This window comes from Solanum dulcamara, chromosome 1 (assembly GCF_947179165.1).
Source record: "Solanum dulcamara chromosome 1, daSolDulc1.2, whole genome shotgun sequence".
In the NCBI taxonomy this organism is placed as follows: Eukaryota; Viridiplantae; Streptophyta; class Magnoliopsida; order Solanales; family Solanaceae; genus Solanum; species Solanum dulcamara.
The window spans coordinates 81977181-82001939 of NC_077237.1; the positions used below are offsets into that span (position 1 = coordinate 81977181).

At 36.8% G+C, this 24759-nt stretch overlaps 2 protein-coding genes across 3 annotated transcripts; one reads left to right on the top strand and one right to left on the bottom strand.

The window, feature by feature from the left end:
- Window positions 1-287: 287 nt before the first annotated feature.
- On the top strand, window positions 288-6798 carry LOC129880187 (sulfate transporter 1.2-like). 2 transcript variants are annotated; one of them, XM_055954118.1, is made up of 14 exons: window positions 288-532; window positions 3015-3368; window positions 3560-3608; window positions 3692-3899; window positions 4170-4344; window positions 4443-4508; window positions 4590-4703; window positions 4801-4917; window positions 5007-5133; window positions 5302-5588; window positions 5677-5867; window positions 5960-6045; window positions 6140-6216; window positions 6320-6798. In XM_055954118.1, the coding sequence occupies exons 2-14, from the start codon at window positions 3039-3041 to the stop codon at window positions 6461-6463; spliced, it is 1971 nt and encodes a 656-aa protein (XP_055810093.1). In that variant the 5' UTR covers window positions 288-532; window positions 3015-3038; the 3' UTR covers window positions 6464-6798. The 2 variants fall into 2 exon arrangements, with proteins under 2 accessions (XP_055810093.1, XP_055810102.1); XM_055954127.1 differs by lacking the exon at window positions 288-532 and adding an exon at window positions 2282-2442.
- A 770-nt stretch (window positions 6799-7568) lies between these two features.
- LOC129880177 (acetyl-CoA carboxylase 1-like) lies at window positions 7569-22692 on the bottom strand. Its single transcript, XM_055954111.1, has 32 exons — window positions 22405-22692; window positions 21200-21585; window positions 20819-21025; window positions 20585-20746; window positions 20321-20413; window positions 20125-20220; window positions 19783-19956; window positions 19438-19531; window positions 19161-19348; window positions 18894-18944; window positions 18747-18786; window positions 17578-17702; window positions 17381-17497; window positions 17199-17273; window positions 17053-17109; window positions 16470-16574; window positions 16201-16287; window positions 15925-16116; window positions 15668-15856; window positions 15422-15532; window positions 15240-15326; window positions 14958-15134; window positions 13973-14050; window positions 13758-13880; window positions 12958-13227; window positions 12512-12852; window positions 11780-12017; window positions 11309-11661; window positions 11017-11230; window positions 10431-10610; window positions 8198-10345; window positions 7569-8082 (listed from the first exon to the last, which is right to left on the bottom strand). Exons 2-32 carry the CDS (start codon window positions 21572-21574, stop codon window positions 8026-8028), a joined length of 6804 nt encoding a protein of 2267 aa, XP_055810086.1. The 5' UTR covers window positions 21575-21585; window positions 22405-22692; the 3' UTR covers window positions 7569-8025.
- Window positions 22693-24759: the final 2067 nt, after the last annotated feature.

A 24759-nucleotide genomic window follows, 5' to 3' on the forward strand; every position in this document is an offset into this window, starting at 1 on the left:
ACTCCACTAATTAACAATTTATTTATCTGATTCTCATTTGATACAAAAATATTTTTTTAAAAAAATTTAAAAATTTAATTTAAATAAAAAATATGTCGAATGAATGTATCAAAATGTCATTAAAATTTATCAAAAAGGGGTACTTATTAATTTGTGGAGTGTAATTTCTTTGTTTTTTTCCTCATATACACACGTGAAGCTTTAATGGAAAAATAATTAATAATACTTCTTTTCTCCTTTTTGCACAATCAATAATAATAAAATCTTCAGATATCATCATAATTTAGTACTCTAAATAACCATCAGTCTCTTCATGGTGCCTTTTTCACTCCACTTTCTTTGAAACTTTTTTTTTTCTTCCAAATTTTCTTGATAACCAAACAGATCATAACAAGTTTGAGGATTTTCCTTTGAGGAATCTAATTTCCTTTTTTCCTTCTGTCATGATTTTAGAGAAAGAGAATTTTTCAGTGGTGTTAGATTCATTGAACTTGGACAACATTTGGTTTCTTGCATCTTGTTCCTCTTGAAGGTTTGTTTGTTTTTTCTATTTTTTAGTTGTAAAAAAAAAAAAGAGTTTCAGAATATGTGGATACTTTTTTTTATTTTTAAATTTGGACCATAGAATGTGCATATCTTGCTTTATCTTGTGTTTGCCTTTCCAAAATACTGTTTGTCTCAACATTTTTCTCTTATATTTTACTCTTATTAAAAGTTGCTAATTCAGAATTTTAAGTTAATGAATAACAGTACTACTTATATGCTTGCTTTCATTTACCCCTAAAGGTTTGGTTTAGTGTTAGAGTGCACAATGTGGTTGATTAGACGCACGACACTGATTTGAATTATGTTAATAGGTAAAATGTCGAGGGTTTAAGTGAAGAAACATAGAGAGGCCAGCCCATTACTCATGGAGTTTCCACCCATCTGCCATTGACCTTTGGAGATTTCTCCACTAGAAAAAAGTGCTTCCTTGAAATAATGTGTTTAATTTAATACTTTTTTTCGTCTTAATTTATGTGATTCACCTTTTTTTAATCAAAAAAAGGATTTTTTTTTATATTTAAAACTAATTACCTTTAATCTTTCTATTATAGCCACACAAATATCTTGTCTCATTGTAGACCACTAATTCCAAGATGCATCACGAGTTGAAACAGAAATGATATTATTAACATATTTTGGGACATATGCCTCTTAAAAGTTACAAGAAAAGTGGATACTATACTCCTAATAAATTGTCATAATTTTTAATTTTTAATTTCGATATCATCATTTACGTGTTTCTTTAATTTGTTAAAAAAAAAAAAGACAAAAGTTATAATACACATAACTACAAGTTTACCCTTTTTGTTTTTTAAGCATAATAATTATACTAAATTAATTATATATGGGACCTAAATTTAATTAAGTAGGTGGAAAATTTTCTTTTCTTTAATGTATAGGTACTGATTTGGTCCACTATCAATGGTTTCAAAATAAGGCGTATGAAAGTTGGCTTTTGTCTAGCCAATGCAATTTGTTTTGCTAAACTTGGAATAGCAAACTTTATTAAAAAAATATATATTAAATTATTCCAAATATGTTGATGTGGACTTCAATTTAAATAATAACTAGCATATCATCAAAACACATTTGCTGGAAATCATATCAAAAAAGTTCTAACAAGTCCTTAGCTAGTTAATAATACGTACGTACAAAAGTAGTTCTACTAAAGTTGTTTAATAGTAATATCGAATATTAAAGATAAACGAGAATGAGCATGAACTTGTTAGTGCCGGATTCAAAATTTAGACGCCGTGAATGTTGTGAAATGTGAGTTCTTAGTTGAGAGAATGAGTTGTGAAATGTATATGTTACATCTAAATTAAGTTCAAACAAGATATTTTATGCGATCTTTAGTATATGCCTATATTAGATTAATTTCCTCAAACAGAACAAATTCGAGCATCAAATAAACCTAAAGCCACTTGTCACTTGTCAAATGTTGAACAAAGTATTGTGTTCTGTTTTATGAATTTGAAGTTATTCTATATTGCCTCCTAGTGAAAAATACTTGCCTAATTCTGAAAAACATACCAAACTGTATGTGACTTTGATTGTCAATTGTTCAATCTTGTCATACTAAATTTATTCAAATTATAATGGTCACTAACATTTCGTGCTCACTTTGTTTAAATCAATGGTTATCGACGATCCATTTGTCTTTTAGACAAAATATAAAATTGTTCTGTACCTTCTAATACTAGTATGTGTCAAGCAAATGCTTAACTTTTTAGCACACCACTAATAGTCTTATAGAGTGAAAACTTTAACCTGTAATTTCCTAGATATCTATATAAAGGACAAGCAAGAACTTTCTAAAATGTAATGCAAAGTTCAACAAGTTTTGGAGCTTTATTAGCTTAAAAAGTCTCCTTTTTGTTCATCAAATTTGCAAGGGTTGGTGTAACTTCTTATTTTTATCGCTTGGTTTAACATCTAATAAAAGTTGATCTAATATCTTGACCGAGGACATGACCTTAGATAGGAGGGTATGGAGGTCGTGGATTAAGGTAGGAAGTTAGTAGGCAGTCTAGCGTCGTCTTGCTTTTCGACAGGATGGGGCTTGGTGTTACTCCAGAACACTGTGTCTGTCGTAGTATTAGCCTTATTCATGTCGTTTTTGGTTTTTGGTATATGTTATCTTATGTTGTTTGCTGTGTTGATGTTATCGCACTATGTTGATGATGTTACTGTTCCTTGCATTGTTTTCTTCACTACCGTTTTTCCTTTCCATAACTACTTTAATTTGCTTCACTTGAGTTGAGGGTCTTTCGGAATCAACCTCTCTAGTTCCATAAGGTAGAGGTAAGGTCTGTGTATACACTATACTTCCCGGACATCACTTTGTGGGATTTCACTGAGTATTTTGTTGTTGTTGTTGTTGATTTGTCTGCAATAACTAGCTTGAATGAAACTCAAGTATTTCATATGGTGATATAACTCAGAATTATATTTCCTCTGCATTACAGGTGAATTAGCTGTTCTTTTCTAGCATGGATAATTCTAATGCTGAGGCAGAAGAAAGAAAAGAGATGGACATAAGGAGTTTTTCGTCGTCACAACACAACCAAACACCCTATATTCACAAGGTTGGAGTCCCTCCAAAACAGAACATATTCAAAGAGTTTAAGACTACTGTGAAGGAGACGTTCTTCTCAGATGACCCACTACGCAGTTTCAAGGATCAACCGAGGTCTAGGAAGCTTGTGCTTGGTTTACAGGCCATATTTCCGATACTAGATTGGGGTAGAAGCTATAACTTAAGAAAATTCAGAGGTGATCTTATCTCTGGTCTCACCATTGCAAGTCTTTGTATTCCTCAGGTAAAGAGTGTGCTTGGACTATGTTGCTCGGATCCTTCAAAAATGCATAACTTTTAGAGGATCCGACACACACCTGATGACATTTTTGAAGGATCTGAGCAACATAGTGCCCGGAAGATTTGTATTAGTGAAATCAAGATTGTTAGGATCTTTACAAAACTCTTATCAAAAACTTTCAACTTGTATGACAGGACATTGGCTACTCAAAGCTTGCAAATTTAGATCCCCAGTATGGATTATGTAAGTGTTCCTCATTAACTTTATTTTTGTTAATAATCGCGAAAAGTCCTTTTTTTCATTCTTCTCTTTGTTTAAAATTCCAGACTCCAGTTTTGTACCACCTCTAGTTTACGCCTTCATGGGCAGTTCAAGAGATATAGCCATAGGGCCTGTGGCTGTTGTGTCACTCTTGATAGGGACTTTGCTCCGTAATGAAATTGATCCGAGTACACATCCAACCGAGTATCTGAGGCTTGCTTTCACAGCAACCTTTTTTGCTGGCATTACTCAGGCTACTCTTGGGATCCTAAGGTGATTAAAACATTTGAGTATCGAGTTGGATGTACATCAAACCTCTCTATAACAGTGATCCTCTATAGCAACATTTCACTAAAACGGCCAACTTTTCTTTGGAACCACTTTTTCATATTACGTTATATATATGTTCTCTATAACAGTCATTTCGCTATAGCAGCCAAAAAATATCCAGACAAACGACGTTGTTATAGAGAGGTTTGGCTTGGATTTGTTCTTTGTTTCCTTCTCTTTCTTACTTGCCCTCCCGTGTTGTTTTCTTGGCAGATTGGGCTTCTTGATAGACTTTCTATCTCATGCTGCTGTTGTCGGATTCATGGGTGGTGCTGCCATCACAATTGCACTTCAGCAGCTTAAAGGTTTTTTAGGCATTCAGAAGTTTACTAAGAAAACAGATATCATTTCTGTGATGAAGTCAGTGTTTCATTCGGTTGAACATGGAGTAAGTTTTCTTGCCACTTGAGAGCATCCTACCTTAGATGTCTTTTATGAATAACTTGAAATTTATACCTTCTTGTTTTATTTTTCAACAACTTGCAGTGGAATTGGCAGACAATACTCATCGGAGCAACCTTTTTAACTTTCCTTTTGTTCGCGAAGTACATTGTAAGACTCCCGAGTTCTATCGACTAAATTTTGAAAGCATTTGGTAGCGTTTACTCGATTCTAAGATATTTTGGCAACCAGGGAAAGAAGAATAAAAAGCTGTTTTGGGTACCTGCAATTGCTCCGTTGATTTCTGTCATTCTTTCGACTTTTTTTGTCTTCATTACTCATGCTGATAAGAAAGGAGTTTCCATTGTAAGTTCTTTTTTACATTCTTCCTACTTTCACTTAACTTTTCATCGTTGGAGCAAAATGATCTCTTGTTAATCGACTTGCATAATGATCTTACCAGGTAGGACACATAAAGAAAGGAATCAATCCTCCATCTCTCAATAAAATATACTTCACCGGTGACTATCTCATAAAAGGGATTAGGACTGGTACTGTAGCTGGCATGATTGCTTTGACGGTAAGCAAAATATTGAATGAAGTGTCGAAGAAGGGTACCTTTACACATTTCTCTACTAAGTGTATAATCTTTTACCTTTTCATTCATAGGAAGCTGTTGCAATTGGAAGAACTTTTGCTTCAATGAAGGACTACCAATTGGACGGAAACAAAGAGATGGTGGCACTTGGAGCTATGAATATCATTGGCTCGATGACATCCTGCTATGTAGCAACAGGTAAAGACAAATCAACAAGCAAACAGAGTATGAGTAAAGATATAATGTGTTTTTAACTTTCAACACGTTAGTTGCACACTAACAAATGGTATTACAAGATTATTCAGTTTATTTTCAGTGTCATGTATAATGGTTTGTCTAACTAGTTGATCGGTTCACCTCTTGCAGGTTCCTTTTCTCGATCAGCAGTAAATTACATGGCAGGCTGCCAAACTGCATTTTCCAACATTGTCATGTCTGTTGTCGTGTTCCTAACTTTGGAGTTCATAACACCTCTTTTTAAGTATACTCCGAATGCAATCTTAGCTGCCATCATCATATCAGCTGTACTCGGCTTAATTGACTACGAAGCAGCAATTTTGATTTGGAAGATTGACAAATTTGACTTTGTTGCTTGCATTGGGGCATTTTTTGGTGTGGTTTTTGTCTCTGTTGAGATTGGTCTTCTGATCGCGGTAAGTCCATACAGAAACTTAACAATCTTATCAACTTAAATGTATCATTCAATAATAAGATCTGATAATTGCTTTCATTTACAAAAAGGTCACAATATCATTTGCTAAGATTCTTCTCCAAGTTACAAGACCGCGAACAGCTACTCTTGGTAGGATACCCCGGACAAATGTATATAGAAACATTCAACAATACCCTGAGGCAACCAAAGTTCCTGGTGTATTGATAGTTAGAGTTGATTCTGCTATATACTTTTCAAACTCTAACTATATAAAGGAACGGTAAGACATTTCTTCCCCGATTCCCCCTTCTTTCGTATCTTTATGCACTACGAAAAAATGAACTCAACAAACTAATTTAACTCGTTTTTCAGGATATTGAGATGGCTAATGGATGAGGAAGAACAACTAAAAGCAGCTAGTGTTCCTAAAATTCAATTCTTGATAATTGACATGTCACGTGAGTAGAGATTAATTACTAAAAGTGTGTGATCTTACTCTAAGATGAGATAACACATTGATTGATCCACCCCTTGTGTTTTTTCTCCTTGCAGCTGTTACTGATATTGACACCAGTGGCATCCATGCCTTGGAAGAGTTGCACAGAAGCCTAAAAAAGAGAAATGTTCAGGTAATCATCTTAGTACGTCAAGTTTAAATTCTGAATTTGCCTCTGTAGTACATAATGGTATTCATATGTGACTGGAAATCTTACCTTCATTTTTCTTGCACAGCTTGTTTTGTCGAACCCTGGAAGAGTAGTGATTGACAAACTACATGCATCCAATTTTCCAGATCAAATTGGTGAGGACAAGATATTTCTCACAGTTGCTGATGCAGTGCTAACCTGTTCATTAAAATTGCCTGAAGAAGTTTAACATTGTAAACAAAAACTATATAAAAGTAACCAAAAAGGAGTTGGATTCTATTTTTAGTGACTTGTGGGATCCTAAGAAAAAGTAATTTTACACTTATCCAAAAAAAAGATAGTGGCCCATTGGTCCTAGCCAAATTGCCATAAGGAGTTTTTGTTTAGTTAAAGTTAGTATAGTTAAAATATAGTCTTCTATAAGAGTTTTCCTTTGTCTTTTCTTGTTTTTGCTAGAGGCAATTAATTATGTACTACCAAACAGGACCTCTGTAAAATGTTTAAAGATTGTTTTGTTGACAATGTTAACAAAGACTATAGTGTTAATGTGAGATATTTTATGCATCGGATTGTCTTTTTGTCATATTTTACGAAGAATAATAATGTTGTGTGTAATCAAGTGAAATTAGATGAATACATTCGTTGGAAAGTGGGGAATTGTATAGAATACTAATAGTTACCGCTTACGTGATCCTCGTCGTTTCAGCTGTTACATGGCTAAGATCGTGGGTGTTTACATGTGATTAAATGAAATCTCTAAGATCTCGGGGTCTGACCATTAAAGACCTACCAATTTGAAGGGCAAAAATTTAAAGACCACGCGAGATGCAATCTGCGCAGAAAACTTGATTTAACACTCCATGAGAACAACTATTTCTCAAAGATAGACCAAAAGATGGCCCATGGCTGCTATTTCTACTTGTTTTTGACATCACTTAAGAAAGACTTTTATTCAATATGCACTCAATTGTCTATGACTGCTATTTCTACTTGTTTTTGACATCACTTAAGAATGACTTTTATTCAATATGCACTCAATTGTCTTTTGACTTCAACAAAAACATATACAGTGTAACCCCACAAATTGAATCTGAGAAAAACAGAGTGCACACAGACCTTATCCCTACCTTCGGAGGTAGAAAGGTTGTTTCCAATAGACACCCTCAGCTTTTATCTCATGCACCAATATAGGGATAAAAATCTTAAGGCATTGACCAAAGTTCTGTTAGGATTTGGCACTCTTGCTACAAGCTAATAGTACCAGTGGATAACATTACATAATAATAATAGTGGAAAGAGAAAAGGAGGATGCGTCAAGTGTGGCAATTCCAAGGGAAAAGCAAGAGAAATTCAGTACTGAATAAGCAACAAAATAGGAGCATAAATTACAGCTCATGTTTTATTTGGACATTCAATAAATAAATTCCAATGCTAACCAGTTGTTAGACAGAATATAAGATGACAATGCAATTATACATTAAAGAGTGATCAGGCCTGCAGGTATATCAATAAAGGAGCCTGCTGAACCGCGAATCTTTCTGCTCAAACAAATGAAGACTGCACCCTGCACACTCTCAAGATGCTAATATTTACACCCCGCGAGACAAATTTAAACCAGTGGTTCTAACTAGCTCCTACAATGTATTATCGATAGTGAAGAGAGAACAACCATCATGGTACAGATTGTGTGCTAACTGTGCTGCTTCTCCTAAGAGGTGGATGCACTGGTTGGCAGGAAACGATCTGATCAAGTGGAAGACAATAATTGCAGACCAGTTACAAGCTGCTTGATTAATTAAGCACCTTTTTTAGGTCACTGATCAATTGCTTTCGTGTTGCTGGCTCGACCTGCACATGGAAACATAAAACTTTTATGAAGGCACCTTAAGCAGTTAAAGATAAAATGGAGGGGAATCAAAATTTTGAAAATGTTGATGCTACGGAAGAGAATTTGATTGTTAACCTTCTGTAGGAGGGAAAGAAGACCTTGGGGTAGGGCATGTAAATCCAATGTCGAATCACCAATCTTCGATAGCTGAAGTAGTACCTTTCGCACCCGCAATTCTTGTAGTCGTTCCTCATAGTTCTTGGGGTCATTCTTCCATGAGAAAAAGGCTTCATCATCGATCCAAGCATCTACTTTGCCTTGTTTTGAATCCAAAAACCAGCTTTTCACCATATCCATGGCACATTTGTAAGAAAGCTGGTCACCTGCAGCATTCCTCACAGTTTTGACCAACATCTCCTCCTCAACTCTTCGGAGCAGACGTCTGTAAAAGAATGAACGAGAAGTTTCCCAATTTACTATTTCACGGATCACCCCCTTGGACGCCATTCTTAGTGAAGTATCATGCAACTCTGCAAACTTTGTAGCTACTTGAGTGTATACAGGCAAAAGCTGTGTCTCACGGGCTTTAATTTGCTGTACCAAGGCATCAACATTAGCGTATACCCCTGCAGTCTTGGCTTCCTGAAGCTTTGACTTGAGATTGATAAGCTGTTGGTCAATCCTACCCATGCACTCGAGCAGTTCTTTTGTTCTGAATCTAATTTCAATCATACCTTCTGGCTCAAGGACATTTCCCCTGGCTGTCCGTTCTGCATACATTTCAATGTGGTCTGAATTGATCTTACTGTCCACAACCACCCATGCCCCACCACGGAGTTCACCCATCATAGGGATGTAAACAAAAACAGGCTGCTTGTATGTTCTGAGGTTCTCGACAATGGTTGATCCTGCCTGAAGGATACCTTCAAAAAGATCCCTCTGTCCACCTGAAAATCCCCTCCAGTTGGCAAGAATGAAAAGAGGCAGTTCCTCTCTATTGAAGTCCATCAATGCTTGAGCTGTTTTAGTTGCAGAGTCGGGAAACCATACTTGCCCTGCTTGAGGGACTACCCTTTCGTGAGAATCAAGCTGTCCAGGATCCGCAGGGATAACTTGCTTCATAGTTTGGGTCTCAACAGCAACTATTCCTACAGGGATTCCTCCAAGTTTTGCTCTGCCTGTCACAACAGTCCTTGCCCAGCCTTCCAGTGTCTCAATGAAGCTCTCCTTGTCAAATATGCCTCCCAACCATTTTCCACTTGAATCTGTGAAGCCAGATATGGCTGCGCGTGGATCACATGTGGTTTCTGGGAAGTACTCAACAGGCCTCTCTGGAGGATCCACGGGAGTTGAAATAGGAAGTGGACCACCACAATATGGAGGAACGAAGCTCAACCAATTTAAAATCCCTGATATCCCCTCGAGATCATCAGAGACAGTTAAATGGACAACACCATTAGTTGCCATAATTTTAGGTCCACCAAGTTGCATGTGGGAGCTATAAACTTCCCGACCCAAAAGTTTGTTAAGTGCAGAATAACCTGTAAGAATAATTGGCTGATCAAGCCTCTGTATACACCGCATACCAAGACGAGCAAGATAAGCACCTATGCCAACAGTTCTCCCAGTTACATATGTCAAGGTAAATGTTTCATGATATGCCCGAGAATAAGCACTTGCAATGGCTCCACTACCACTTAAGTTCTCAACACCTAGGCCATCCTCGTTCCCAATAATAGTATCTATCACCCATCGAATTTCACCATTTGACAGCTTCAATTCATGTGCCATGACAGAAGATTTAATACGCTCATGATCCTCAGGAGTCAAGTATACATACTGAAAACCACGTTCAGGATTTGATTCATCAGACCATCCAACTTTGAAGCAAGACTTTACCTCCTCAGCTGCCCCAATACGAGCTCCTGAATTTGCTGCCAAATAAATAAGTGGAATTTTCTGAGTGCAAGCAACATCAGTCACGGCTTGGAAAAATGCATCTTCGCTTGGGCCAAAAGATCCATTTCTGAAGGTGACGTCATTTGTCACAACAAGAATTTTCCTTCCCATAGGGAACTCGGGAGTAGACATTTCCATAATCCATGCCACTAAGCCAACATCATTATAACCAGGCTGGCGCTCCACAGAGACGAGAGGAGTACCCCAGCTTCCTTCTTTGTCAGCAAAACTTAACTCTGTGACTTTAAGGAGGACCTGGTCCTTAGGCTTTTCTGTTCGAGGATTATGACTTGCCCAAGACTTCTCCAATGCTGCTTCAAATGCCTGTACGAGGAATTTTTTTTAGGATGTTGATAATGATTCAGATTGTAATAGCCAGCATAATCTCTACTTTTATTCAGATGTTTACCAGAGGAAAATCATAGCAATAAGTTGTGTTGTTGCTCTTGCGAGCCAAAAGCCGTTTCTTGTCAAGCACATCCAAAGGTAGATATGGTGCTGTAACTGGCATGCCATTCAAAGGACCATTGCCAACGGCTGAATGATACACTACTCTTTGTTTTCCTGTATCTTCAACTTCTCGATAAATCTGAGAGTTCAATTTCCAATAGCATGATATCAATGGTAATAGTCTTCTATGAAAAAAACTAATACATGAAGTCGTAACGAATTAAGTCATGACGGCGGAACAACATATGTTAGTCCAAAATTTCATGGTGCTAATACAGAACTAATAACCATTTCTATCATAAGCTTGATTAACTTTAAACTCTCTACCAGAAAAGATAATAAAAAAGGGCAGCCCGGTGCACTAAGGCTCCCGCTATGCGCAGGGTCCGGGGAAGGGCCTGACCACAAGGGTCTATTGTACGCAGCCTTACCTTGCATTTATGCCAGAGGCTGTTTCCAAGGCTGATGTGTGCTCTCCAATACAAGCCAGTTTTGGATCAGATAAATCATTAAAAAATTTCACGTACATGCAAAATTCAACTTACATGCACAATGCAGGTGTGACCTGTCACATTTTCAACCAAAATCCTCCAAGCACCAGTTGCATCTCCTGCAGATGATACCCAAAGTTTCACTTCCCACTCACAAACACCTAACTTATGCATCCTCACACCAACAGATGCATTAATTTCATGAGCTAGGTCTTCTAAGATTTTCTGAACTTCCGCTTCTTTGTGCTCATTATTTAGATCTGTCTTCCTGCAAAAAGTCATGAAGTGAGCTATCTGACGACTTTTGTCCTCAATAGCAAAGCATGAAGACAAACAAGTTACTGACTTGTGGTACGGTAACAGATCAGCTATCTCTTGCTCTCGTAAAATATACAAGTACATATGAGCATGGTCAGCTTTGAGAGTCGTATTATGGAGATTAAGTTCAAGCTCTTCCAGTGCAGATGTTAAGGACCTCAAAATGCTTCTTGAAGTGAGAGACAATGCCAGAGGGGAATGAGTTGTTCCCTGATTCAATCCTTGATATGCTAGTAAACTGTCATCTGATGTTGATTGTCTTACAAGTGTTCTGAGAAACATCCTCTGGATTGGACACCGCTTGTCTACAACAGTATAGAGGTGCCACTGACGGTCTCGGGATGGAGTATACTTTATATTATCATAGACCTTAAGTTTTTCCTGTATTTCAGGGGAATTATGAACCTAAGATCAGCTCATAGTCCAGGAAAAAAAATAACACCAGTAGTAATATAGGACACAGATAACAGGAGGAAATGAAGTTGAGCAAAATACAAACCAATTCAAGGTAAATGGATAGAGGAGGCTCTACATGGCGTAGTAAAGGCTCCTCCTCATAATACAGCTTCTCTGCTGACCAGTGAAAGGAGTGCCTCATAGGCACCCTCCCTTCATCTCTCTGTATAATGCAACTGATAACCTCTACGCCTGCACTTTTAAGGTTAGAGCTCACATCTTTCTCTCTCAAAATTTTGGCTAACTTGTTAATTCTCTCTTGAGCCTGATCTTCATCTCCACTGCAAACAATGGTATTCCAATGACAAGCAAGGGAAAGACGTGAAATTGGTCAGTTTCTCACATCATTGGACCAGATACACATGCAAAAGATTCAGCCATACCAGATAAAGGTCTTTTCTGTTACTACTTGTTAATGGGTGTCTACATGCATGCCTCATGCTTTATCCATATACTCCCTCCGTTTCAATTCGTTTGTCTTATTTTTTGTTTTAGTCTGTTTCAAAAAGAATGTCTTTTTCCTTTTTTGGCAACTCTTTAAATTCCAACTTTCCACATGGCATGTTTAAGACCATAAGATTAAAGGGAATTTCGGTACATTCCACGAATCTTTAATTTAAGACCCATGAGATTCAAAAGTCTTATTTACTTTTTTAAACTTTGGGTCAAGTCAAAACCTGACAAACAAATTGAAAGGGAGGGAGTGTCTAATTTAGAAGTTACTTTAGCAGTAGAAAGTGAGCTGTGAAAACCATAACATCGACAATGGTAATACCTATCCTGAAGCAAACTCATTTGGTTGTTGATACCCACCAATGCAATGTGCAGCATATTACCATGACTGACCGGTGGAGTGGATCCATTTGCCATCTCTGCATGCAAGTCATGTGCTGTCTCCCTCAATGCAGCAGTTAATACTGTTGGCAGGAGTTGGAGAGATTTGATAATAACCATGGCTCCCCATTTTTTCTCACTGTGTTTCTCAACTAATGGTTTTACCATCACATTGTCTCCAGACCCACACTTTCTCTCCACATGTTCTTCCAAAAATTGCCATGTAGCAATTAGTCCGGATCTGTGCCACTGCATCCTCACACTCCCTTGAACGAGGTAAGGCTAGAGTAGATATCAAAAGTCAGAAAAAGAAACTATACATATTTAACTGCAGATGCACCAAAAATTCAACCAAAACAAGTAATACTAATTCTTTGAATACAATACCTGATAGAGTCTACGAACATAGGTCTCCACAACTCGCCTCTGAAGGGTGTGATCGCCGTGATCAAAAAGGCCTACAAGTGCATCTTCGACTGCTAAAGGAGCACCCACTAGAGCTTCCATTCTTTCATTAATGGCACTTTTCCGCTTAGGAGTATCCATAGTGTCGCCTTCTTCAGTGAACATCTCTAGCTCAGAAAGACTTCTGGCAATACTTGAACGTAATTCACTCAGTTTAGTTTGTTCGAGGAGTTGACTGGCCTTCAGTGCCAACTGTAAAAACAAAATCAAGACTTAGAAATTCTGTTAAGTGGTTTACTGTTACCCATATATTTAATAATACATCATGAGAATCAGTCAAATAATCATCATACTAGATGATCGTCGAGAACGGTATCTAATGGTTAAGAGAGAGAGAGAGCGCAAAAGGATGTGATGGAGGATTTGGACTAGATGGTCCCTGGGGAGAGCAAGCGCAGGTGATAAGAACCTAAAAGACTGAACCCATCAAGTTTACATTTTGGATCCGCAAATGTTGATTCTCACTAATCATCGTGCTCCACTTAAACAATGATAAATGACAGGCATTACAAAAATTTCATAGCAACTTAAAAAGTCTGCACGATATCAGGAACCAGGGAGAAAATGACAAGAGTAGTTACTTCTAGTGCTGATCTTAGATAACTTCTTAATATCAAGATTGTATGTCAAAGATATAGATACGAATAATATGGTTGCTCAAATTTCCACAAGTATAAGTATGGAGTGCCATCTCTTAATCGAAGAACATATACAATACCAACCTCGGAATAATTTGTATGGTTGAGTTGTGAGAAACGGATAAGTTTTTCCCTGTATGCTGCAGGATTGGGATATACCAGTTGCTCCATCAGACTAAGTATAAGCTTATTTTTACGTTTAACACCCTGTAAAATAACACATTATTGATACTGGATATTTTCCAGCTTAAACAACATTAGAAAAAAGAAAAGTCAACACATGAATAATTGGCTTATACCTGATGAGAAAGCACTATGTCGACAACCTTCAGGAGATCCTTCTTATATTGAAGCCGTAGTCGTTCAATCACATCAGCCTGAAAAAAGAAGACATCAGAACTGAATCAAACATCAGTTGAATTAGTGTGGTCTTCCAACTCCATCCCTTTTTGTTGTAGTAGATTACTGAATATCTCTACGAGTAACAAAAATGGAAGAGTAAAGTTACTGACATGACAGAACTGATACATCACCCCGAAATTAAGTTTTGATATCACAGAGTATGCATGTTACATACTGACAACATCATAAGACAGAATCCATGCAACAGCAAGTAAAATTTGATAATTCAAATAACCTTTGAGGCCTTTAACAGAGATGATTGACCCAAAAAATAAAAATAGCTGCTTATGGTACATAAAACAAATAATATGAGAATGCATAGATGATCTACAATGTAAATCTAAATCATTGTAGGAAAAAATCATGGCCTATGAATAATAAGGGGCCGCTTTGTTAGAAACAATTTAGGGAATGTTTACCATACTAATTATAAGAAAAACTTGATAAAGAAATTGGAAAGGATTAAGAGTGAATAAGTCAATTACCTTTTTTTGTTAATTTACATTTCTAGTATCTCACTATGAGTACTCTACATCCTCATATGATATAATGGTTAAATATTTTTACTTTTATTTAAGTGCAGAAGAGGAGCTTTGGAGTAACTGGTAAAGTTGTTGCCATGTGAGCAGGAGGTCACGGGTTCAAGCCTTGGAAACAGCCTCTGGCAGAAATGCAAGGTAAGGCTGCGTACAATAGACCCTTGTGGTCAGGCCCTTCCCCGGACCCTGCGCATAGCGGGAGCTTTAATGCACCGGGCTGCCCTTTTTTTTTTATTTAAGTGCAGATGCTGAAGTATATTCCAAGCTATAAAGGTGCTCAAACTAAGATATCTAGTCATGCAAAGGATGATTATCGTAAAATAATTGTCTGAAGACAACTAACCTGGAGATTGTCACTAAACAATTCTTCAACCGATAGATACCCTTCGAAAAGGGAATGGACGATACCACGGGCATGACTCTCTCTTCCACCCTCATAAGACTTGACGAGACTCATCAAAGGTTCAACTAGTCTTTCCTGAGCTCCTTTTTCTTTTTCTGAGCAGGTTCTTAGGTGAAGCTAAAGTAAGAAAATCAATGTTAGAAGATATAGTACTTGAACTAATAAAAGGAAAAACAACAAAAAATAGTGTGAAAGAAGAAGAAGATGTAGTAAAAGACTCACCTCAAGAACACCTCTAAGAATTCTGGCAGGGAAGTCAATAGTTTGCAAGTTGGAAATTCCCTCATATTCCTTAAATTTTGCTTCCAACTGCAACAAGATCACATAATGCAAAACATTCATTGAGCCAGAGAACTACTACTTTCCAACAACAAAGGGAAAAAAATCATTATCCAATTATTTACGTCTAATCTGAGGTCCTTCGGAAGTCGTGTTGCCAGCACGGATATGCATTCTTGCCACTGTAGAAATGGAAGCTCAGGACTGTCCAAGCAACTTAGCAAATTATGAACCACCTAGTATTGGAAGATTAAGTTGTGTCAAATCATGTATTGGGTAAAATGTTTTTACATTATTATTCAGATGAAAAGATGTTCCACAAGCAATTACGTTCTACTGTCAACTTCAAATCTTTATAAGAAATTACTTACATCATCAACTTTATGGTCATATCCGGCAAGAATCATCCTTGCTGCATTCAGACTTGCAGCACATCTCTGATGGACTTTTCCAGATATAGCAGTTGGAGGTCCCAAAATAGGAAAACTTCCAAGGAAAGGCTCAGCTTTTCTTACAGCAGAAGGGTCATCTAAATCAAGTGATGCTATGAGCTCACCAGCCTACACACAAACTTATGTTTAAGTTGCTGCAGACGAGAGAATATATGCTTTGTATGCAAACACAATACCTGCATTGCTTGACCTTCAGACAGCTTAAAATGGATAACTCCTGACGCAGGTGAAAGAAGGGGCATGCACATCTTCATCACCTCAACCTCTGCGTAAGGTGTGTCAGCATCAACATGACAACCATCAGACATCAAATATCTCAGAAGTTTGCAGGGTGTCTCAGCAATTAACTTTGATGGATCATGATCATTCTGGAATCAACGAATATAATATGATAAGAAGGAGCCAGTTCCTAAATAAATAAAATATATTGGTAACTGAACAATTATTGGTACCTGTAGCAAGCAAGTTCTTCCATCAATTAGAAGGCGAGTTCCAGCTGCTTCCTCCTCTGCATATAGAACATGACTGTTCCCGTCCAGCTGCAGTTGATTAAGGGAACTTAGATGTATATATAAGTTTCAAATGTGAAAGGAATAAATCAGTCTTTTCCACATATCATTTCACAAATTATACACAACATAAAACATTATGGCTACTATAGAAAATAGTGCAGTTTCTGATTAAAGGTACATAGAAAAGTTGCAGAGTAATTGATTATTGCCTGCATCAACAGTCCTCCATCACGCAGAGTATGTATTTCTGCTTCAATCTCTGAGTCATTCATTCTCAACCTATAGCTTCCTGGCCCTCCCCTCACCATATTAATCTAAGAGACAAAACCAACAAATTACTGAGTTGCAAACAATCCATGAAACAGAATCAAGAAAGAAGATCTGAAAACAACAATAACAACAACATACCTAGTGTAATCCCACAAGTGAGGTCTAGGGAGGGTAGAGTGTACGCTGACCTTACCCCTACCTCGTACAGATAGAGAGGTTGTTCCGCTAGACCTTTAATAAAGCATTTCTAAGCAGTTTGAAAAAAAAGAGTACAGAAATGAGGCAGTCATAACAACGAAATAATATGACATGGGAGCAGCACACAACATACAATGAAAGAACACTAATGCCAACATGTGATAACCAAAGGACAAAAAAAACAGGTCATAATCGAATCAAGTTTCTTAATCTTTCTTGCAGAGGTAGCTGAACAGAATTAGCTAACTTTTCCCTTCTCTACTCATACCACCAGAATCAGAGGCAACAATACATAGAATGAAGTGAGTACAGCATCCTACTTACTGTGTACTTGCTTCCTTCAATGTTTAGTGAGACTTGAGAGTTCACAAGGGATATATGCTGCACATATATGGATGACAGGTTATTCCAATAAAGAGATGGAGAAAATGTAAGATTCGGACCAAGACAAACATTCTAAGACTGATTACCTTCGGAGGGATTTGTCCCTTTTCAAGATAACCAATATATTCAGAAACCACGGCCGCACCACTTGCAGAAGCTTTCTGAGTTTTACAAGTGACAACATGGTGTACTGGTGTTAATTTTGCAAGTAAATTCCCAAGATAAAATCTTTACGAACCTAACATCAGTCATGAAATGGGTAACTTACATAAAGGGCTCCTCCAACTACAGAAAGATACCAAGGAGGCCTTTCTGCTCTAACCCTCATGGCAATTCTGCTGTCCAACCAGCCAGTGTGTATCTTATTTTCTCTATAATCTGAAGCCTGCAGAAAATGCCTAACTTAATGCAGATAAATAAAACTTGAATGGAGTTGGTTATGATTTTTTTTTATCTGAGACTTACATGCAATAGATCAATTGTATAATCAACATTAGTACGAATCTCTCCTCGGATCTGGATTTCCTTTAGTCCAAGAACCATGTTTGCAATGGCCAGGGGCCTGGACTCTCCAAATGCAAAAACATGTCCTACATTAAGATAGAAGTCCATAAATTCAATAGGTTAGAAAAAATTTTAAATTTTCTTTGTCAGGCATTTGTATTTTAAAATACAACGTGTGATAACTGAGTCTGATAGAATATGTGGAAACATTTTCCATAAGAAACTTTATAAAACAAAAATCCAGCCAATGTCTGATAACATTGTCAAAATTTATAGGAAGAACCAGAATAGAAGTCAGCTTAAACATTAAGCAAATCCAGGAATAAGCTATCACCATAGTCACCGTTGGAAATCTCCTAAATGCACACTCACACATACACAAAGTCTAGATTAGCAGAAATTTGATGCAAATCTGCATGGGCTGACACAAACCTAAATACCTAAGTTTGATGTTTCAAATTAGTTTGGCGTTAGAAAGCAGTTCCTTAGTAGCTATTCTTTAACTACTGCTCAAATTAAAAAGTAAATTGATGTATGCATGCTTTAGTGGTGAAGCTGCATCACAGCCAGAGATGAGAAGGAACTTTACTATTCAGTCATACAGGAACCCTTTAGTTCTAATGTAATATATACTTCTAAAGGTATACTTTCATTCATGAATAGAATGAGGCGAGTTTCCCAAAGAAAAAAAGGAATTAGAAAATGATTTTTCTATTCAGTTAAGTTGAGTCAATACCCCTTGTGGACCCAAAACAAGAAGCAACTGCCTAATTGAAGCTGAATATTCTAGGTTGATATTAAAAAGAATTACTCTCTCCGTTTCAATTTGTTTGTCCGATTTTAACTTGGCACGGAGTTTAAGAAAGTAAAGAAGACTTTTGAATATTGTGGTCTTAAACTAAAGATATGTAGAATTTACCAAAATATCCTTTAATCTTGTGTTCATAAACATGGTGGAAAGTTGAGATTATAGAGTTGCCAAAAAGAGAAAGGAGGCATTCTTTTTTAAACGGACTAAAAAGGAAAGTAAGACAAACGAATTCAAATGGAGAGAGTACTTAATTTTTCAGCTGAAAATTCAAGATAAGTCAAACAGAGCAATAGTGATGTATGATTAAAGTTCAGCTTACCAAACTGAGAGTCTGAAAATTCATGAATGCCACCCCCAGACTGCAAGGAAAGAGAATTATCACGCTTCACGACAATTTTTTTGAAATTGTATGCTTCACAACAATTCAAGCACCCCAACATTCTATTTCCATCTAATTTATATGTACCTTGACAGAGAAGTATGCCCACACATTCGGTTTGCTCTTAAAACTCAGCTCCTACATTATGAAATGTAAATTAACAACCATTCAACCTAAAAGCTATGTTACTCGGACTCTCCAAAAATGATGAAGCACCCGTCACGGATCCTCCAAAAATGCACTAAGTTGGAGGATCCGGTATGCACCTGTCGACATTATTGAAGAGTCTGAGCAACATAGCCTAAAAGCATTGGATTAGAAAAGGAAAGTGATACTTTTCAGAAGATAATTTACCAATACTTTACCACTGGTAGGCTTAAAACCATCATCAGGATCCTCACTTGTTACACGCATAGCCACACAATGACCTTTTGGCCTTGTCGATTCAGCCTTGTCAAAATCAAATGGTGTTGCAACAATAGATGTTTTCCTCCAAGCATCATATCCCGCACCATGTTCCATTCCATAGAACCGCCTTATTTCTAATAGAATCAAAGAAGAACGATTAAAAAAGAGGGGAAGGAGAAACCCAAAAATCTTAAGCCAAGAAGAGTGACATCTGGTACAAAACCTGGAATTTGCCACAAAGGAATCCCCATTCCAACAGCAACTTGAGCTGCTGGCAGGTTTATTTCTGCTATCCATTCAGTTACGGGGTGTTCAACCTAATAGAATGAGAAAGATATAACTTAAATAAAAAGTTCCAGATCATAATGGGGGTGATCACGATCAGAAAAATGTTTTACGGTAAGAACCAACATCAAATTAATTCATGACTATTAATGCTTTGTCTTTAAACACACGTGAGACAATTATAACTTAAAAAGAAAACAATTTTGATCAATGCCTTCCTCCATGTGGTGAACAAAAAAAAGGGACTCAGGGGCACACTCAAGCAGATGGCAGTATCACCAACCTGTAACCGAGGGTTGAGTTCCAAGAAATAGTACTCTCCAGTGTCCATACTGTAAAGATACTCAACAGTGGCAGCTCCAACGTAATTGACACTTTTGGCCAGTCTTCTAGCAGCCTGCTCAAGTTTTTTCACTGTGTCTAGAGGAGCTACTGTAATTGGCCCCTCTTCAATGATCTAAGTTTCAAGAAATTAGACACATTAGTGATGATGTTTCAGTGATGTCTATCCTTGGCTGCCTCATGTAGCCTCTGCTATTTGCCTCAACATCGCAAATATAGAAGAAGATAAGCATTGCCTTTATAATTCATCTAAACAATAATCAAAAGTTAATTACAAACTAACCTTTTGGTGTCGCCTTTGAACACTACAATCACGGCTGTGCAAAGCTGCAACATTGCCATATTGATCACATAGTAACTGGACTTCTAGATGCCGACTCTAGTTATTTAAAAAGAAAAAAAAAATCCAATGTTTAAAATTATTCTCTCCAAAGATATGTTTGAGCACTAAGGTCAGACAAGAAAGAAGATGGCTGAACCTGAGAAGCAACTTTCATTATAAATATTGGAGAGCCAGGAACTTCACCCTGAACTTGCTTGAATAGTGCCTTAACTTCGTCATCATTATGTACCTGGAATGATCAAGTAACAAGAGCCATGGAGTTAGGTTGAATCAATACCTTGTGTGTTGCGTTACTCGTTCTATTTATTTCATTTGACCTTCTTTTTTTGTTTTGTAAAAATATATCAAATTAACATTGTTATATACACTACTCGCTGTGCTAGTATACTGAAAGACAAACCTTTCTTATGCCTTTACCACCACCACCCCAAGATGCCTTGATCATTGCCGGGTAACCTACTACTTGACAACTAGCAATTGCTTCTTCCGTCGTGTAAACACATGCTTTAGCATATATTTCATCTGGGATAGAAACCAAAGAGCTTTCTGGCGGAACTTTGACCTGTGGAATTGTCTATTAGATGCAAACTGACCACTATGAGACAAATAGAGAAGAATGACAATAAATACTTACATGGGAGCCACTCCACGGAAGGGTGGGTACTTCTGCAGCTTGAGCAATCAAAGATGAACCAATCTTGTCTCCTAGTGCTGCCATTGATATAGCTGGTGGCCCAAGAAATATGATACCCTTTGCATCCAATGCATCTGGAAGTTCAGGGTTTTCTGATGCATGACCCCAACCAGGCCAAACTGCATCGACATGAGTCATCTCTGCCATCTACACAAAAGAAAGTACACTGTGTGTAACTATTTGCTTTTTGCTTTTCGCATCGATCCCTGGTCCCTTTACAAGAAGGTTTTAAAATGTAAACAGGTACAACCAGATGCACATGCAAGACCAAGTTATCTGGAGACAAAACGTTCTCATCGGCTTAAAAAGATATTTACAAACCTCCACAATGAGCTGCACATTGGCATAGTTGTTGTTATTCGTCCCACCAGGAACTTCTACAAACTGATCAGCTATTCTAATGTGCTCTGCATTTATCCTCATGTCCTCAGGCGTAGCCATTGCAACCATCAAAATTGCCTTCTCTGAACCAAATGTCTCATACGCCCACGTCCTAACACTACGGATAAACTTCACAGCTGCCATACCGTTGTTTGCAATTAAGATGCTAGTAATAGGCCGTTTCCCGCCAAGGGCATGACAGAACTCAGCAACTTCAGCTCTAGAAATTGGAGACCTCAATGGAAGTGCACCATTGATGTGCCCATTTCCACTCTTGATCCCAATCACCGCTGGCCTCCTTTGAGATTCCGACATGTTGTTACTTCCTGAAACCAAGAGGAAATGCAACTTTACATTTCAAAAGGAGGGCTTCCTTTTGCTGCAATGAAAACATAAATGAGAGACAAGCAACCGACTACTTCTTTTTGATCTCTTATTGCATAGTCCAACTTTTCAAGCGACAAAACTAGGTAACTTGAGCCTTATTAGGACAAAAACTAGGTTACTTATGTTCACAGAAAATCAAGTGTACTATAGCAACCTCAACAAGTAAGCAACTTTATTGCAAGACCAAAAATATGTGAACTAGATTTCTTTTAATTCTCTTTTTTATGTCTAGGTCACCTATCGCGCACCTCAACTAATTCCACTTGATATGTGTCAAGTCCTACCAGCAACAAGTACCATGTCACTCTGTCCATCGAAGCTAGGATAGAATGAAAGAAATCACCTAGTTTTCTTAATCTCCATTGGGATTTGAAACCATGAGACCTCATGGTTCTTGACCCACTTCACTAACCACTAGGACACATCGTTGGGTGCAATATGTAGCTAGAGATCATAGGATTCATAGTAAATAGCAGTTCAACCCCCCCCCCCCCCCACACACACACACACACAAAAAAAATGATCTTTTTCTATTGCAAGAGAACAGATTTTGCTATGTCAACTAATCAAATATCAAATCGAACTGAAAATATATACACTTAACAACATCAGGCAAACTTCAACAGAGAAAAAAGCAAACAGAAGAAAATAACAAGTATAAATAATTGACAAATTACAAAGTTAAAAGAGGCGCCTTTACACAGTTTTACAGTAAAATTTGAACATTCCCAGTTAGATTGAGTGCAAAATATACATACCCTTTTCGCAAAAACAGTAAATTCACGCAGAACTACTGAAGAAATTCCCAAATTGAGCAGAAATAAGAAATGGGCGTCAAAAATTTCAAGAAAGTTGCAATCTTTATGAGAAAGATCAAAGTTTTTTTCAATCTGATTGGAGTGTATGAAGCATTATTGTTCAAGAATTGGAGAGGGGGAAAAACAGTAGAGACAACAATGTGAATCTAAAGTATAAAAGGTTGTTTTTATTTGCTCAAAAATCTACTTCACAATGAGGAGGAGAAGAAGAAGAAAAAATTGAAATTAAATTTTGGTTCATTGTTTGGTTTGGATTAGTTGGGAGTTCTTAAATATGAACTCATCTTTCATGACTAGTAGCACGTGGTACCTGCCTTTGCCACCCCCTACCCCACGCCTACCCCATTCCCTTACCTCCCAAAATACCTATAAAATTATTTTAAAAAATAATAATAATAAATTGTGATATGGATGAAATTACGTCTTCCATGAAATATTAAAATGGAAAAAAGGCTAAAATTATCCTTTAACTATTTAAAATAGAGCACATATATCTTTAAATTATATTCTAGCTCAAAAATATATTTTCCTTAATACTATTGGCTCAAAAATACCCTTCACGTTATATTATTGGATCACGTCTACCCCTCCATTTGACAGAATGAAATGTGGCATCTCGTGTGTATAAATTTACGTCACATGAAATCTCCACATAAGCACCACACTCCATCAATTAAAAGATCCAAATCCACTCATTAAAAGACTCAAGCTCATCCTTGACTCTCGTAGCTATGGTTTCCTTGACTCCTGTAGTTATGGCTGCCACAATTAATTTGCAATAGTTTTTAAGCAACTATTAATTGACTATTTAATTTGCTAAACTATAGTTTTCATCTAGTAGAAATAGCTAACAAAGGGTGATAGATTTAATTTTTCAAAATGACAATTAAGCAAATGTGCTATCTGATGAAGCAGGTGCTTTTCTAGGAAGAAGATGGGCGCGGTCGGGCTTGGAGTGAGCTGCAGAGCACCATAATCGTACGTTCAACGTGATCAATTGATGCTTGGGAAGTAGCTAAAGTGTTCTTCCTAAAGTCAGGCCAACAAGCAGAGGTGTCTGACTGTCGCAAATTGTTGCGGAAGTTGCTTAAAAACTACTGCAAATTAACTGTGGCAGCCATAATTACGGGAGTCAAGGATGAGGTTGGGTCTTTTAATTGATGGGGTGTGGTGGGTGCTTATGTGGAGATCTTATGTGGCGTAAATTAATACACATAAGATGAGACATTTCATTTTATCAAACAGAGGGATAGAAGTGAGCCAATAGTATGACGTGAATGGTATTTTTGAGCCAAAATATAGTTTAAGGGTATATGTGCTCTATTTCAAATAGTTGAAGGGTAGTTTTGACCCTTCTCCGATATTAAAATTGAAGAGTTAATATATGGAAAATGGTAAATACGAAAAATTGAATAAAAAATACTCTTCATTAATAATATGGTCCAAAAATATTCATATCGTTAATATTTTAGTTCAAAAATAACTTATAGGTCATTTTTTAATGAAAGATATTTTTATCCAGTTTCACAAGAATATTTTTACCTTTTCATTAAATAAATAAATAATAATAGTAATTGCTTAATGAGGCGTCCCTTGTTTGCTCTTGGATTGGACTAAGCGGCAATATTCAATATAATTTCATAGAATGGAATCAAACGTATCTTTATAGAGTAGAAAATTATTTTCCATAATGAAGGATAAAAATTTATGATAAGTTATGATGAAATTAATAAGTTAATCTTATTTAATTTAAATACTAGATATGAATAAATATTTTTTTCACCCTTATAATTATCACAAAACATTCTTTTTAGGGCATTTTATACACTTAGTTGGTCGGTCAAAAATAATTATATTCATTAGCTAAATTTTATGTATATAAAATATATATTTTTATTGACTATTATTTTAATGAGCAACTATTTACGTCGATTTCTCTTTTAACATTTAATGTTAGGGGTGAAAAATGTAAATACAATGGAAAGCCCCTATAATTCATGGACGACCAGTGGAGTTCATAAAAGAAAGCAAAGAAAGATCCGCGACAAAGCTGTCCCCTCTCTCCATTGCACCTATAGTTATACTTCTTTTATGACAATAGGCAATATGATATTTAATTTTGATAAAGAATTATTTCCATTGGATATTTATAATAAATCACCACAATATACATGATTTAGTAATTTAATGAAGTAAAAGTATATGTTAATTATATATGGCTAAGTAAAAGAAAAAGTATTCAAATACATGACATGCATACATACATTGGCTTATGTAAACAACTGTTACACTAAG

Bases quoted from the DNA above. Each gene is read 5' to 3' on its own strand.
- LOC129880187 (XM_055954118.1), top strand. From the start codon at position 3,039: ATGGATAATTCTAATGCTGAGGCAGAAGAAAGAAAAGAGATGGACATA. The intron at 4,509-4,589 runs GTAAGACTCCCG...TTTGGCAACCAG, and splicing joins TTTTGTTCGCGAAGTACATT to GGAAAGAAGAATAAAAAGCT. The intron at 4,704-4,800 runs GTAAGTTCTTTT...TGATCTTACCAG, and splicing joins ATAAGAAAGGAGTTTCCATT to GTAGGACACATAAAGAAAGG.
- LOC129880177 (XM_055954111.1), bottom strand. From the start codon at position 21,574: ATGTCGGAATCTCAAAGGAGGCCAGCGGTGATTGGGATCAAGAGTGGA. The intron at 18,787-18,893 runs GTACATATAAAT...CTTTCCTTGCAG, and splicing joins GGGCATACTTCTCTGTCAAG to TCTGGGGGTGGCATTCATGA. The intron at 17,274-17,380 runs GTAAGTTACCCA...TGTAAAACTCAG, and splicing joins TAGTTGGAGGAGCCCTTTAT to AAAGCTTCTGCAAGTGGTGC.